Raw genomic sequence first — 16683 nt, 5'->3', positions numbered from 1 at the left:
AGACATAGCTTCAGCACTTGTCCCTTCTTGCTTCTGCATCATCAGCTTTCCCTCAAGACTGGGTTAATAGCATCAGTCTAGGAACATGCTATTAGTTTGCCCACTTTTATAAAACTCTCCCTTCATAACCCTCTCCAGATGCCCTTTCACTTCTCTCCTCTCCTTTACAACACACAACTTCTTAAACGATTTGTCCACAACCACTCTCCACTTGCTCTCCTCCTAGTCATTCTAAAATCTATTCCAATCAGATTATCACCCAACCCACTCCGCTCCCAACAGTCCTTTTCAACATCCTGAAGGACCCTCAAATTGCCTGATTTTATGATTTGTTCTTAGTTCTCATCTTACCTGACATGCTGACAGTATTTGATGGAGTGAAAGGTCTCCTTTCATGAAATACTTTCTTTTTGTGGCTTTGGGTCACCTCTCTCTCAGGGTTTTCCTTTTTTTTTTTTTTTTTATCCCCCATCATGTTGACCACTCATGCTTATTCTCCATTTCCTGACCTCTAAATATTGCAACGTACAGGGCCCACTTCTCTGACCTGTTCCTTATCTGTCTCTCATTTAGTGACCTAGTGATCTTACACACTTGCCTAACTTTAATTCCAAATACATATATCTATATCTATCTTGGACTTATCTAGCTTAGACTTCTCCTTAGATGAAAGATTCACATATCCAGCCCCAAGGCATTTTTGTGCTGAATAAAAGAAGCCACCATTTCCTCAAGCCCTTGACTGCCATCTTATGGAAAAATTTCAGGATAGATACACACTTATCAGACGAAACAATAATTGTGTGTCTTTCAGCTGCATGGTTCTCAACCATTGGTGGTGGTTCTGTTTGTCCCACATGGGTGATGTGTAGTAGGCATCACAAGCTTAGTAGGTCCCCAACTGAACTTTTAAGTTTAATTTTATTGGATTATAGTTGATTAACAATGTTGTGTTAGTTTCAGGTGTTCAGCAAAGTGGTCTGGTTCAGTTCAGTTCAGTCTCTCAGACGTGTCCGACTCTTTGTGATCCCATGAATCACAGCACGCCAGGCCTCTCTGTCCATCACCAACTCCCGGAGTCCACCCAAACCCATGTCCATCGAGTTGGTGATGCCATCCAACCATCTCATCCTCTGTCGTCCCCTTCTCCTCCTGCCCCCAATCCTTCCCAGCATTAGGGTCTTCTTCAGTGAGTCAACTCTTCGCATGAGGTGGCCAAAGTATTGGAGTTTCAGCTTCAACATCAGTCCTTCCAATGAACACCCAGGACTGATCTCCTTTAGGATGGACTGGTTGGATCTTCTTGCAGTCCAAGGGACTCTCAAGAGTCTTCTCCAACACCACAGTTCAAAAGTGATCTGGTTAGACATATACATATATTCATTCTTTTTTAAGATTCTTTTCTGATATAGGTTATCACAGAATGCTGAGTAGAGTTCCCTGTGCTATATAGTAGTTTCTTGTTGATTATATATCTTATATATAGTAATATACAGTGGTGTGTGTATGTTCATCCCAAGTTTCTGATTTATTCCTCACCCCCCCGACTCCCATATTTCCCCTTTGGTAACCATAAGTTTGTTTTCAATATCTGTGGGTCTTTTTTTGTTTCGTAGCTAAGTCCATTTGTATCTTTTTAAAAGTCAGATTCCACATATGAACAATATATGATATTTGTTTTTCTCTGACTTACTTCCCTTAGTATAATAATCTCTAAGTCTGTCTGTGTTGCTGCAAATGGCATTATTTCTTTCTTTTTTATGGCTGAATAATATTCCATTGTATATATGTACCACATCTTTTTTTATCCATTCCTCTGTTGATGGACATTTACGTTACTTCCATGTCTCAGCTATTGTAAACAGTGCTGCTACAAACATTGGGGGCATGTATCTTTTCAAATTATGTTTTTTTCTGGATATATGCCCTACTACTAGGATTTCTGGATCATATGGCAACTATTTTTAGTTTTTTTAAGGCATCTCCATACTGTTCTTCTCCATAGTGGCTATACCAATTTACAGTCCCACCAACAGTGTAGGAGTGTTATTTTTTCTCCACACCCTGTCCATCTTTTATTGTTTGTAGATTTTTTGATGATGACCCTTCTGACTGGTGATGGACAGGAAAGTGGCGTGCTGCAGTCCATGGGGTTGCAAAGAGTTGGACATGACTGAGCGACTGAACTGACTGATTCTGACTGGTGTGAGGTGACACCTCATTGTAGTTTTGATTTGCATTTCTCTGATAATTAGTGATGTTGAGCATGTTTTCATGTGCTTTTTGACCATCTGGATATCTTCTTTGGAGAAATGTCTGTGAAAATCTTCCCATTTTTTGATTGAGTTGCCGAACTGAATTCTTGATTCCCAACCCCATCTTCCGTACATCTTCCTTTCTTTCAGTCTTGCTATTTCAAAATTCTTCCAATTGCTGAGGTCAGCCTCCTTAAAGTTATTCTTAACTTCTTTCTTTCTCTCATACCCCTCCTTTAATCCATCAGCAAATCCTTTTGGTTTTTCTTTCAAAATTCATTAGAATATAACCACTTCTCAGCACTCCCACTGCTCCCACCCAGGTCTCACCCCAAGGTGAGATAATAATCTCACCTTTATTATTCTAATAGCCAGCTACTTCTCTTATGCCTCATTGTCTGTTCTCAACACAGGAGTACAGTTCTTTATTTAAAACCTAGGTCACATCATGTTTCCCTTCTATCCAAAACACTTCAAGCACTTTCACATTCATTTAGAGTAAAATCAAAGTCCTTAAAACGGCCCACAGGTCCTACGTCGTCTGGGTCTGTACCACAGCTCTGACCTCATCTGCTGCCTCTCCCCCATGCTCTGTGCTCCAGGCATGTTGGCGTCCTTGCTTTTCCTCTGATATGCCAAGTGTAGTCTGTATCAGTCAGTCTCCTGGGATCCTCTTATGTAAAGCATGGCTTCTTGAGTCTTTGCTCAAATGTCACTTTATCATATCAGAGAAGTATTCCTTCATTGCACATAACAAAGCAACCTCCCTTCTCCAGTGTTTAACATCCCCCTTATTCAATTTTCTCCATAGCGCTTATCTGGCACACACACATTGTTTACTGTTTCACTTCACTAGAGTTTAAGCTTCATGAGGCTAGAGACTTTTTTTTTCACTTTACAATATGCCAGCTTTCTAAAATAGTGCCTGAGAAGTTGTAGGAGCTCAATAAATATTGGTTAAACAAATAAATACTGACATCCCTATATCTCTTTGTGGGACCCTATACCTAACAAGATACAGAGGTTGGAGATGGTACTGCACAATTCCAGTCTCTGAGTTCCAAGATAAAAGCATTTTCAGAAGTCCAGGAGTAAATTTAAATCTAATTTGAAAATTGCATTGATTTTACAACTTTCTGAAAGGGTCTTAGTTTCCTAAAGAGAAAGCAAGTAGGCGCCATCTAGTGGCAACAAGTGTGTTGGGCTTCCCTCGTGACTCAGCTGGGAACACATTTCTGTTACTTGAATTATTGAGTAGCAACGAAATTGAAAATGTAGCCCTTGATCCAGAAGCTTTTTTTTAAAAAATTATATAAACATAATAATTATGATAGCCAGAAGTTCTCAGATTTGAATTTTCCACAGGCTATGTTGAACTGATAAGTTCTTCTGTCTCCTTGCTATGAGAAAGTACCATTCTGTTTCTTCTAAATTATTTATGACTCATTTTTGCTTATTAAGTTTTGTTTTTCAGAATCTGGCATTCACTGTTCCTCTTTACTTTTCTTATTGTTCTATCCTCTATTTACCCTTAAACTCTTACATGGTACTGGCCTAGCCGTTGAATGAGTAAATAAAGTCTCTACTTCTAAGAATTTATAATCTTATAAAAACAGCACTTATGAGGGTAAACATGTAAAACAAGATGCCAAATGATGCGGTGATCTCTTCAGGCCAGTCTTCTGAAGCCTGCTGAAGCTTTATTGCTGTGTATACTTTCACTGTTGAGGCATAAACCACATCTTGTAGTTGTCTCCCTATTGGCCTTGCCATGTAGTAAGTAGGTGAAGGTTAAATATTTATGGTGGTAATGGTAGAAAGACTACCAATAACTGTCTCAGCTGAGCCCAAGATACTTTAGCCTTAGTCTACATTTGGTGGAGCATTTTTTCAGCTGGCTGTTAGAGAAATTAAACTGTTTTTTAAGACTTGTTCCCTTGTAAAATTATAACATTTTTAGGTCTACTAGTATCAGTTCCCTTTTTTTTTTTTTAAGTTGTATTGCTTATCATTTACTCCATATCTTTGGAAGCAGATACAGAAAGGGATAGTACAATAGTTTTAAGACGCTACTGAAATTTTAAAAAATAACCAATTTTCTGTTATATAGTTATTTTAGAGTTTTTCCTTCTGCCTACAGATATGATTTTTTTTAGATTGCAGATAGTTTCTTTGTAATATTCAGTCTTTTTTCTTGAGAAAATATCTTTTAATTGCAGAAATCAATGTGATATTTTGAATAGTATATTTTAAAGCTAAAATATTCCATATGTTATTTCCTTTTAAAGGATAAAACAAACATTGTTTCTAAACCTTCTTGCTTTCCAAGCAAGAGGAACAATGAATGCCAGATTCTGAAAAACAAAACTTAATAAGCAAATCTTCTTGCTTTTCCAAGTATTTACATAATTTAACACATGTTGTTGCTCTTTCACCAAGTCACATCCGACTCTTTGTGACCCCATGAACTGCAGCATGCCAGGGTTCCCTGTCCTTCACTGTCTCCTCGAGTTTGCTCAAACTCACATCCATTGAGTCGGTGATGGCATCCAACCATCTCATCCTTGGTCACTGCTTTTTTGTTCTGTCCTCAGTCTTTCCCAATGAGTCAGCTCTTTGCATCAGGTGACCAAAGTATTGGAGTTTCAGCCTAAGCATCTGTCCTTCCAGTGAATATTCAGGGTTGATTTCGTTTAGGATTGACTGGTTTGATCTGCTTCCAGTCCAAAGGACTCTCAAGAGTCTGCTCCAGCACCACAATTCAAAAGGATCAATTCTTTTGTGCTCAGCCTTCTTTATGGTCCAAGTCTCACATTTGTACATGACTTCTGGAAAAAGCATAGCTTGGACTATAAGAATCTTTGTTGGAAAAATGATGTCTCTGCTTTTTAATATCCTAATCTCTAGGTTTGCCATAGCTTTTCTTCCAAAGAGCAGACATCTTTTAATTTCATGCCTGCAGTCACCATCTGCAGTGATTTTGGAGCCCAAGAATATAAAATATGTCACTGTTTCCACTTTTCTCCCATCTATTCGCCATGACACAATGGGACTGGATGCCATGATCTTCATTTTTTGAATGTTGAGTTTTAACCCAGCTTTTTCTCTCTCCTCTTTCACCTTCACCAAGAGGCTCTTTAGTTTCTCTTCGCTTTCTGTCATTGAAGTGGTATCATCTGCATGTCTTAGGTTGTAGATATTTTATCCAGCAATCTTGATTCCAGCTTGTGAGTCATCCAGCCAGCATTTCACATGATGTACTCTACATAGAAGTTAAATAAGCAGGGTGACAATACACAGTCTTGATGTACTCCTTTCCCAATTTTGAACCAGTCAGTTGTTTCATGTGAAGTCCTAACTGTTGCTTCTTGACGTGCATACATATTTCTCAGGAGACAGGTAAGGTGGTCTGGTATTCCCATGTCTTTAAGAATTTTCCAGTTTGTTTTGGTTTAAACAAAGGCTTTAGCATAGTCAATGAAGCAGAAGTATATGTTTTTCTGGAATTCCCTTGCTTTCTCTGTGATCCAACAAATGTTGCCAATTTGATCTCTGGTTCCTCTGCCTTTTCTAAATCCAGCTTGAACATCTGGAATTTTTCACTTCACATGCTGCTGAAACCTAGGTTGAAGGATTTTGAGCATTACTTTGCTAGCATGTGAAATGAGTGCAATTGTACAGTAACTTGAACATTCTTTGGCATTGTCCTTCTTTGGGGTTGGAATGAAAACTGACCTTTTTCAATCCTGTGGCCACTGCTGAGTTTTCCAAATTTGCTAACATATTGAGTGCAGCACTTTCACAGCATCATCTTTTAGGATTTGAAATAGCTCAGCTGGAATTCCATCACCTCTACTAGTTTTGTTTGTAGTAATGTTTCCTAAGGTCCACTTGACTTCATACTCCGAGATGTCTGGCTCTAGGTGAGTGACCACACCATCATGGTTTTCCAGGTAATTAAGACCCTTCTTGTATATTCTTCTGTATAGTTCTATATAGAAGAACTTCTTGCCACCTCTTCTTAGTCTCTTCTGCTTCTGTTAGTTCCTTACTGTTTCTGTCCTTTATCGTCCCTATCCTTGCATGAAATATTCCCTTGATAGCTCCCAACTTTCTTGAAGAGATCTCTAGTCTTTCCCATTCTATTGTTTTCTTTCTTTCTTTCTTTTTTTTTTTTTTTACATTGTTCACTTAGGAAGTCTTCCTTATCTCACCTTGCTATTCTCAGGAACTCTGCATTCATTTGAATATATCTTTCCCTTTCTCCCTTGTCTTTCACTTCTCTTCTCCTCTCAGCCATTTCTAAGCCCTCCTCAGACAATCACTTGGCCTCCTTGCATTTCTCTTTCTTGGGAATGGTTTTGGTCACCACCTCCTTTACAGTGTTATGAATCTTTGTCCATAGTTCTTCAGGCATTCTGTCTACCAGATCTAATCCCTTAAATCTATTTGTCACCTCCACTGTATAATCATAAGGGATTTGATTTAGGTCATACCTGAATGGCCTAGTAGTTTTCACTCTTTTCTTCAAATTAAGCCTGAACTTTGCAATAAGTAGTGCATGATTGAAGCCACAGTCAGCTCCAGGTCTTGTTTTTGCTGACTGTATAGAGCTTCTCCGTCTCTGGCTGCAAAGAACATAATCAATTTGATTTTGGTATTGACCATCTGGTGATGTCCATGTGAACAGTTGTCTCCTGTGTTGTTGGAGAGGATGTTTGCTAGGACCAGTGTGTTTTCTTGACAAAATTCTATTATCCTTTGCCCTGCTTCATCTTATACTCCAAGGCCAATCTTGTCTGTTACTCCAGGTATCTCTTGACTTCCTACTTCTGCATTCCAATCCCCTGGATTGAAAAGGACATCTTTGTGTGTGTGTGTGTGTGTGTGTGTGTGTGCTAGTTCTAGAAGGTCTTGTAGAAGACCTTCATAAAATTGACTTCAGCTTCTTTGGCATTAGTGGTTGGGGCATAGACTTGGATTACTGTGATATTGAATGGTTTGCCTTGGAAACAAACCAAGATCATTCTGTTGTTTTTGAGACTGCACCCAAGTACCGCATTTCGGGCTGTTTTGTTGACTATAAGGGCTGCTCCATTTCTCCTAAGGGATTCTTTTCTACAGTAGTAGATATAATGGTAAACTGAATTAAATTCGCCTGTTTCCATCCATTTTAGTTCACTCATTCCTAAGATGTCAGTGTTCACTCTTGCCACCTCCTCTTTACCATGTCCAATTTACCTTGATTGATGGACCTAACATTCCAGGTTTAGCATCCATCATGATGAAGTGGTGATATTCAGAAAGGACATGCTAATAGGATTAGTAAGTAGGCTTTTTGTATATCCCAGCTCTAATATCTTTGACAATTGGTTGCTGTTATTTGTTGTATCATTTGGAGGGCCAAAATTCTCTTTATTTAATAGGCTTTGCAGTTTAAAGACTGCTTATAATACTTAATTGCTTATCTGAAAATCAGCAATTTTGCACAATTAGCATTTTTACTATGTTTAACATTTCTCAAGTGTTAACTGTGTTTTTTAGTTACTACCATGTTCTCTCATTATTATGGCTGAAGAGGCAATATTGGATACTTTGACTTGTAATTAAAGAAGCATCATTTCCCTATAATTACTGCAAGAGTACCTGAATTTTAGGTTGTATTAATTTGTCTTTTATAGAATATGCTGAATTTCTACACTGCAAAGGAAAAAAATTTACAGATTTTGATGAAGTTCGCCATGAGATTGAAGCTGAAACAGATCGAGTAACTGGAATGAATAAAGGCATTTCCTCCATACCCATTAATTTACGAGTCTATTCCCCACATGGTAAGTAAAATAACAAAATTCCAAATTCTTGTCCTCAAACATTTTTACTATGTATGTTAATTAACATACATTATTTATGTAAAACGGCTTTTTTTTCCCTCTCAAAAAATCTTTGTGTCTAAGATTGTGCTTAGGTACTTCAGTAAATGATATAATCCAAACAGCTCATAGAATTATTTATGGGAGTCAGGAGGAGATAATTGGTAAAAGACAATTGAGTACATTATTTTACAAAGTTTTCTTTATGTATATTTTAAACTTTTAGAATTCCAAAGAAGAATGCGTGAAAACTTCCGTTTTTAGTATCTTCATCTTTTGCAAAAATCTTAGAAGTGCGTGGTACTATGGTTGAGTTTTCTTTAATGAATTTTCTTTCTGTCCTATGTATTCCTATTTATTCTCTTCCTGAGGAATCAACTGTGACTCCCCCCCCCCCCAGACTGTCAGCAAAAGCTTATAAATTAGGTAACCAATTCTTGGTGTGTAATACAGAATAGCCTCCAGGATGACTAAGGTTTTGGTAGGACAGATTTTCATCTCTGCTCTTCTCCCCAGCTCTGTTGCTTTTAAATTGGACCATGAAATGCTCAATTATGACTTCCCAAGAGGACTTGGAGCCAAGTGTATAGAGAGAGTTGGAGCTTTTGTGTATAGAGAGAACGATGGCCAGGTCAGGGCTGGAGTCACTGACTTAGTAGTTTCCAGGGTTTCCAAAATGGTGCTCCATGAGTCTGAATGTAGAGGCTGCACACTAACTTCATGACTAACTGTTTTCCAATAAGCTAAGTGACTTGTTGCTGTTGTTTAGTCGCTAAATCGAGTCTGACCCTTTATGATCCCATAGACTGTAGCCTGCCAGACTCCTCTGTCCATGGGATTTTTTTAGACAAGAATACTGGAGTGAGTTGCTGTTTCCTTCTCCAGGGGATCTTCCCCACCCAGAGGTCAAACCCATGTCTTCCGCATTGGCAGGCATGTTCCTCACCATTTAGCCACCTGGGAAGCCAAGGTTAAGTGGCTAACACTTTTAAAATAATGCAAAATGCTTTTAAAAGGAAAGACAAACCTTACTCTGAGAATTTTTACACCATTTGAAGGGAAGTACAAGACAGATAGCATATTCGCTTATTGTTCCGTGTTTGAATTATAGGCCCCTAGTTACAAACATGGCAACTCTCTGCGAAAGCTATTAGATATGCAAATCAGTGCTTCTTAAATTATGTTAATATGATCATTTAGCCTAGCACAATCATATCATGAAAATAGAGAAAATTTGCAAAGCCATTTTGAATTCTATCCTGTTTTATTCTATGCACATGAGTTGGAGCTCTTCAGATACACATTATATAAAGCTCAGCTTGTTTCATTTCTGTGAAAATAACACACAATTCTGCCTTGTTGATATCTTTCAGCATTGATGGTACATGTAACACTTTTTTTTTTCCTTTCCACAGTATTAAACCTAACCCTGATCGACCTACCCGGAATTACTAAAGTGCCCGTGGGAGATCAGCCTCCAGATATTGAGTACCAGATCAGAGAAATGATTATGCAGTTCATCACACGGGAGAACTGTCTGATTCTGGCTGTTACCCCAGCCAACACCGATCTTGCAAACTCAGATGCATTGAAGCTAGCGAAAGAAGTTGATCCTCAAGGTGAGTGTGTGGCCCATTAGATGAAAGGGAATTAGTTTCAAATGTCAAGAGTTTGGGTATATTTCAAGATAATACAAAATCTCATGACTTGATTTCATTATCAGTTAAATTGTTATTATTTAGTTGCTAAGTTGTGTCCGACTCTTTTGCAACCCCATGTACTGTAGCCTGCCAGGCTCATCTGTCCATGGGATTCTCCAGGCAGGAATACTGGAGTGGGTTGCCATTTCCTTCTCTAGAGGATCTTCCTGACCCAGGGATTGAGTTCACATCTCCTGCTTTGCAGGAGAATTCTTTACCATTGGTCCCCATAGGAAGACCTTTACAGTAGCCATTATAGTCTAAACCTATATACCTGAGACTGGAGCTTGAAACAAAGCGGGTGAAAGTTCCAGGTGGCTAGATGGGGAAAATCACTGGAACTCCTTTTTCAGCATTAGTGGCTTGGGAGAGCCAGAATATGGATTGGGGCTGGAATCTAGTTATAAAAATGATACTAAAACCCCTGTCTCAGAAGCCTTCTTGTCCTGAAGAGACAAGATCAGGTTATCTGATTGGAACAGAGACAGCACTTCCATCAGTGGAATCTAGAGAGTGCAGCACAGTCATATCCTTGAGAAATCCACACTTACTTCAGCTGAAACTTCATCAGTTCAGTTCAGTCACTAAGTCGTGTCTGACTCTTTGCGACCCCATGAACTGCAGCACGCCAGGCCTCCCTGTCCATCACCAACTCCCGGAGTCCACCCAAACCCATGTCCATTGAGTCGGTGATGCCATCCAACGATCTCATCCTCTGTCATCCCTTCTCCTCCTGCCCTCAATCTTTCCCAGTATCAGGGTCTTTTCAAATGAGTCAGCTCTTTGTATCAGGTGGCCAAAATATTGGAGTTTCAGCTTCAACATCAGTCCTCCCAATGAACACCCAGGACTGATTTCCTTTAGGATAGGCTGGTTGGATCTCCTTGCAGTCTAAGAGACTTTCAAGAGTCTTCTCCAGCACCACAGTTCAAAAGCATCAATTCTTCAGCTCTCAGCTTTCTTCACCGTCCAACTCTCACATCCATACATGACTACTGGAAAAACCATAGCCTTGACTAGATGGGCGTTTGTTGACAAAGTAATGTCTTTGCTTTTTAATATGCTGTTTAGGTTGGTCATAATTTTCCTTCCAAGGAGTAAACGTCTTTTAATTTCATGGCTGCAGTCACCATCTGCAATGATTTTGGAGCCCCCAAAAATAAAGTCTCTCACTGTTTCCACTGTTTCCCAATCTATTTCCCATGAAGTGATGGGACTGAATGCCATGATCTTAGTTTTCTGAATGTTGAGCTTTAAGCCAACTTTTTCACTCTCCTCTTTCACTTTCATCAAGAGGCTCTTTAGTTCTTCTTCACTTTCTGCCATAAGGGTGGTATCATCTGCATATCTGAGGTTATCGATATTTTTCCCAGCAATCTTGATTTCAGCTTGTGCTTCCTCCAGCCCAGCGTTTCTCATTGATGTACTCTGCATATAAGTTAAATAAGCATGGTGACAATATACAGTCTTGATGTACTCCTTTTCCTATTTGGAACCAGTCTATTGTTCCAAGTCCAGCTGTAACTGTTGCTTCCTGACCTGCATACAGATTTCTTAGGAGGCAGGTCAGGTGGTCTGGTATTCCCATCTCTTGAATTTTCCACAGTTTATTGTGATCCACACAGTCAAAGGCTTTGGCATAGTCAATAAAGCAGAGATAGAAAGTGTAGAAGGTTCAAAAGCAACTTGGATATGGAGACAGAATGCAGACAGCTTTTGCAAGGTTCATTGTAGAGGGAAAGAGAAAAATGGAGCACTAGTCGTTTAAAATCAGAGAATGTTTTTGAAAGATGAGCAGTATTAATAGCGTGTTTGTGTGTTGATGAGAACTGACCAGAAGAGAGATAAAATTGGTAAATAAGAATATAAATAGAATAAGTGTAGGAGAAACAGGATAAAGACAGTGTAAATATATGAGAAAAATCCCAGAGGAGTGGAAATGTTTTATGCGCACCTGTGGGCATCCTTGCCAAAGATAGAAGAGAATTAGATTGTTCCCAATTTTAAGAGTAGGAAAGGCAGAGGATATGGATACAGATGACAATAGCTGGTTAGACTGATTCGTGGAGAGATAGCTTTCAACATATTGAGTTTATTTATGGTAATGTAGTACCCACCTCTCCTGATAGGTTCTAAGGGTCATAAAATGAAGACACCATGTTTACACCACTGTTCAACATGACCTGAGGTGACACTAACATCTGTGTGTTTTATCGATACTGCTATACCCTCACTGAGCAGTTCATCATAAAGAGGCACTCACATTTTCTGTATAAAAAGCAGAATAGTCAGTGCCAACAGTGATACTGATATATTACTTGAGCATGAGTTCATTACCCATGAAGACTCTCATTGTGCCTTTTATCTTCTGGGCACAGCAGTATTTAGGCATTACCCATCAAGCTTGTCATCTACAATAGAGGGCTGTTCAGAGGCCTTACTAGGGAGACAAATGTGTCTGGAAATTTTTTTGTGGCGATTTATTTCACAACAAATGAATTTTGTTTCTAGCATGACCAGAAGTCTTCTTGAAGGATAAAAAACACTTCTAAGAGGAATGTTAGACTTCTGGATGGGAAAGAGGGCACCATTTTCTCTTGAGATGAAATTTGTGAATTGGTCAGAATTTACCAGGAAGCTGGAGGCAGACTTCTTTATTTGTCCAGCCTACCTCCTCAAGGTTTTGCCTTTCCAAAAGTCTTCATAATCAGTCTGGAAAAAGTTAGTTCATAGGTGATATAAACTGATATTCACTGACCTTGGGCAACACTTAGCAATTGCCAACACAGTTTACTTTTCTATCTGGTTATGGAGGTGCTAGAGGTGCTGCTAAGTCAAACAGAAGCTTCAAGCATCCAGGCATTAAGTCAGCATTCAGAAAATGATGAATATGGTTATAAAATGCAAATGTAAGAGCAATTCATAGAGGAAACCTATTTTCCAGGAAGTGTCTCTTCCCTGAGGCTATTCTTTTTGCCTCATTGGATTCCTGTTTTACCTTGAAATTCTTAACTCTTGAAAATGGTCAGATATTTAAGCTAATACAGTTGTCCCTTAGTGCTCTTGGTGGATTGATTGCCAGGGGCTATGCAGATACCACAATCCACAGACATTCAAGTCCTTTATGTAAAATGGCATAATGCAATGAATACAGTTTGCCCTCCTCACCTTCAGATTTTGCATCCACAGACACTGAGAGTCAATTGTAGACATTAAATAATTAAATCAAGAGTACAAATCCTACCTGGTATTGATCAAATCAATGAATATTTGTGCATGTGCATGCTCAATTGTGTCTGACTGTTGGTGATCCCGTGGACTGTAGGCTGCCAGGCTCCTCTGTCCATGGAATTTTCCAGGCAAGAATACTGGAGTATGTTACCATTTCCTACTCCAGAGGATTTTCCTGACCCAGGGATCAAACCCTAGTCTCTTACATCTCCTGAATTGGCAGCTGGATTCTTTACCACTGTGCCACCTAGGAACCCAGCTGTCTTATTCTTTAAGAAGAAATAGCTGACTGTGTTGTGTTAGTTGCTCAGTCATGTCCAACTCTTTGTGACCCCATGCATTGGAGCCTGGTGGGCTTCTATGAGTGTTAGCTGTCCGTGGACTCACAACACTTTTATCAGTGTTAACTGTAGCCTGCCAGACTCCTCTGTCCATGGAGCCTGGTGGGTTTCTATGAGTGTTATCTCATAGAAGGCATGTTTTGACTTCTTAAGGGATATGTTTTTGAGCTTATTTTTAAAAATCAATTTGGTTAGCTTCCTCACTGCCCCGCCACCTCCCCCCCCCAAACGGAGAAAATGCTAGGAACAGAGACTAAAACGTTTATGGTCTTTGAAAAAGTTGTTTTATGTCATTTCTGTTTATTCTTAAACATCTACTATTACTAGTCTTAAATAAGGAATACATTAGATGTCTGCTGTAAAGAAAGCAGGGACCACAGATACACATGACTTTACAGTCCTATGTGTCAGAACTTTGATAGGAGGTGTATGAAATATATCATCATAATATTATAGTGTGAAGTCTGAAAATTACAGATATGTATTTCAAATTCATGTTGCTATTCTACATTTTTACTTGAATTTTAAGAGTTTGATGCATATACAATTCAAATAAGTTTGTTAAATCTTATGTTAGAAATTAGCCTCTTTGCAAAGAGAGTAGTTCATCCGCAATTTATAAATAGGCTTGCCCAGGTATAGAAAAAACTTCCATTTGAGCTTTAAAAATGTGTGTTGAGTCTTAGAATTACATCCAAGATTTTTATCTAGATTTATATGTCACATATAAAGCACATGACATGATTTATGTATATCATAGAAAAGTATATGGAATCTTAGAGTTGGAAACATGACAACAGTGGACCAGGGATCAAGCCTGAGGTCCTGTGGCAGGAGTGCTTAGTTTGAACTGCTGGACTAACAAAGAATGTCAGGCACCAGGGAATATTAATTGGCGTGAAGTATCACAGAGGTCCACATCTCAACACCAAGACCTGCCTCCCTCCAACTGCTTGCAAACACTACTGCTGGAAACCTCAGGCCAAACACCTAGTAAGGCAAGAACACAGTCCCACCCCTCAAAAAAAAAAAGACAGAAAATTGTTACAGATGAAGGAACAAGTAAATGAAAATAAATTAAAAGGAAATAGGTAACCTATCTGAAAAATAATTTAGAGTAATGATAGTAAAGAAGTTCTAAAATCTTTAAAATGGAGAAAATGCAAGAAACATTTAGTACTTTTAACACACAGACCTAGAAGAAATAAAGGATAAATAAACAGCAATGAAAAACACAATTACTGAAATTAAATATACTCTAGAAGGAATCAGTAGCAAAATAACTGAGGCAGAAGAATGGATCAGTGATCTGGAAGATAGATTGTTGGAAATAACTGCCTATCAGTGAAATAAAGAGTGAGAAGAATTGAGAACAGTCTCAGACACCTCTGGGACAATATTAAATGCACCAACATTTGAATTATAGGGTACCCAGAAGAGAAAGAGAAAGGATCTAAGAAATATTTGGAGAGATATATTCAAAAACTTCCCTAACATGGGAAAGGAAATAACCACCCAAGTACAGGAGGTGTAGAGAGTTCTATACAGGATAAACCCTAGGAGAAACACCCCAAGATACATATTAAACAAACCAATAAATACTAAATACAAAAATATTAAAAGGAGCAAAGGGGAAAGCAAAAAAATAACATACAAAGTAATCCCCATAAGGCTATCATCTAAATTTTCACCAGAAATTCTGCAGGTCAGAGGATAAACATTTAAAGTGATGAAAGGGAAAAACCTACAACCAAGATTACTCTACCCACCAAGGATCTCATTTAGTTTGCTGGAGAATTCAAAAGCTTTACAGACAAGCAAGAGCTAAAAGACAGCCTTACAACAAATACTAAAGGAACTTCTCTAGGCAAGAAATGTAAAAGAATAGAAAGACCCACAAAACAAACTCAAAACAGTAAAGAAAATGACAAGAGGAACATTCATATTGATAACTACCTTAAATGTAAGTGGATTAAGTACCCTAACCAAAAGACAGAGACTGGCTGAATGGATAAAGAAACAAGACTTGAGTACATACTGCCTACAAGATCCCCACTTCAGACCTGCTGCTGCTGCTGCTGCTGCTAAGTCGCTTCAGTCGTGTCCGACTCTGTGCGACCCCATAGATGGCAGCCCATCAGGCTCTGCCGTCCCTGGGATTCTCCAGGCAAGAATACTGGAGTGGGTTGCCATTTCCTTCTCCAGTGCATGAAAGGGAAAAGTGAAAGTGAAGTCGCTCAGTCGTGTCCAACTCTTAGCGACCCCATGGACTATAGCCTACCAGGCTTCTCCGTCCATGGGATTTTCCAGGCAAGAGTACTGGAGTGGGGTGCCATTGCCTTCTCCGACTTCAGACCTAAGGACACATATATACTGAAAGTGAGAGGATGGAAAAAGATACTCCATGCAAAAGCAAATCTGAAGAAACTAGGAGTAACAATACTCATATCAGACAAACAGATTTTAAAATAAGAACTGTTACAAAAGATAAGGAAGGATACTATATAATGATTAAGGGATCAATTCAAGAATAAATAACAATTGTAAGTATTTATGTACCCAACATAGGAGCATATCAATACATAAGGTAAATTCTAACAACTTTAAAAGGGGAAATTGACAGTAACACAATAATGCAAGCTCAGTCGCTTTAGTCATGTCCAACTCTTTGTGACCCCATGGACTGTAGTAAGGGACTTTAACACCCCATCTACACCAATGGACACATTATCCAGACAGAAAATTAATTAAGAAACAAAAGCCTTAAATGAGACATTAAGTCAGATGGACCTAATTGATATCTATAGAACATTTCATCCAAAAGCAGCACAATACACTTTTTTCTCCCAAGTGCACATGGAGCGTTCTCCAGGATAGATCACATCCTGGGTCACAAATCAAGTCTCAGTAAATTTAAATAAATAGAAATCATATCTAGCTCCTTTTCTGACCACAATGCTATGAGATTAGATATCAATAACAGGAAAAAAAACTTAAAAAAACACAAACACAGAGGCTAAACAGTATGCTTCTAAATAGCCAAAAGGTCACTGGAGAAATCAAAGAGGAAATTAAAAAATGTGCTGTGCTCTGCTTAGTCACTTCAGTTGTGTCTGACTCTTTGTGACCCCATGGACTACAGCCTGCCAGGCTCCCCTGTCCATGGGATTCTCCAGGCAAGAATACTGGAGTGGATTGCCATCCCTTCTCCACTGAAGAAATCAAAGAGGAAATAAAAAAATACCTAGAAACAAATGACAATGAAAACACAACGACCCAAAATCTA

At 38.8% G+C, this 16683-nt stretch overlaps 1 protein-coding gene across 17 annotated transcripts in view; it reads left to right on the top strand.

Moving 5' to 3' along the window:
- DNM3 (dynamin 3) overlaps nucleotides 1-16683 on the top strand; it is a 653888-nt gene that overhangs the window by 213111 nt on the left and 424094 nt on the right. For all 17 annotated transcript variants that reach the window (XM_081489464.1, XM_081489460.1, XM_081489461.1 and 14 more), the window contains 2 exons: nucleotides 7937-8086; nucleotides 9541-9744. In XM_081489464.1, the coding sequence (XP_081345590.1) occupies nucleotides 7937-8086; nucleotides 9541-9744 (354 nt within the window). The remainder of the gene's footprint in view (nucleotides 1-7936; nucleotides 8087-9540; nucleotides 9745-16683) is intronic.

The sequence above is a fragment of the Giraffa tippelskirchi genome, chromosome 5 (genome assembly GCF_054371585.1).
Source record: "Giraffa tippelskirchi isolate mGirTip1 chromosome 5, T2T-mGirTip1v1.2.pri, whole genome shotgun sequence".
Taxonomy (NCBI): Eukaryota; Metazoa; Chordata; class Mammalia; order Artiodactyla; family Giraffidae; genus Giraffa; species Giraffa tippelskirchi.
Note: the sequence above shows the minus strand (reverse complement) of the source record. Positions and strands in the feature narration are given on the sequence as shown.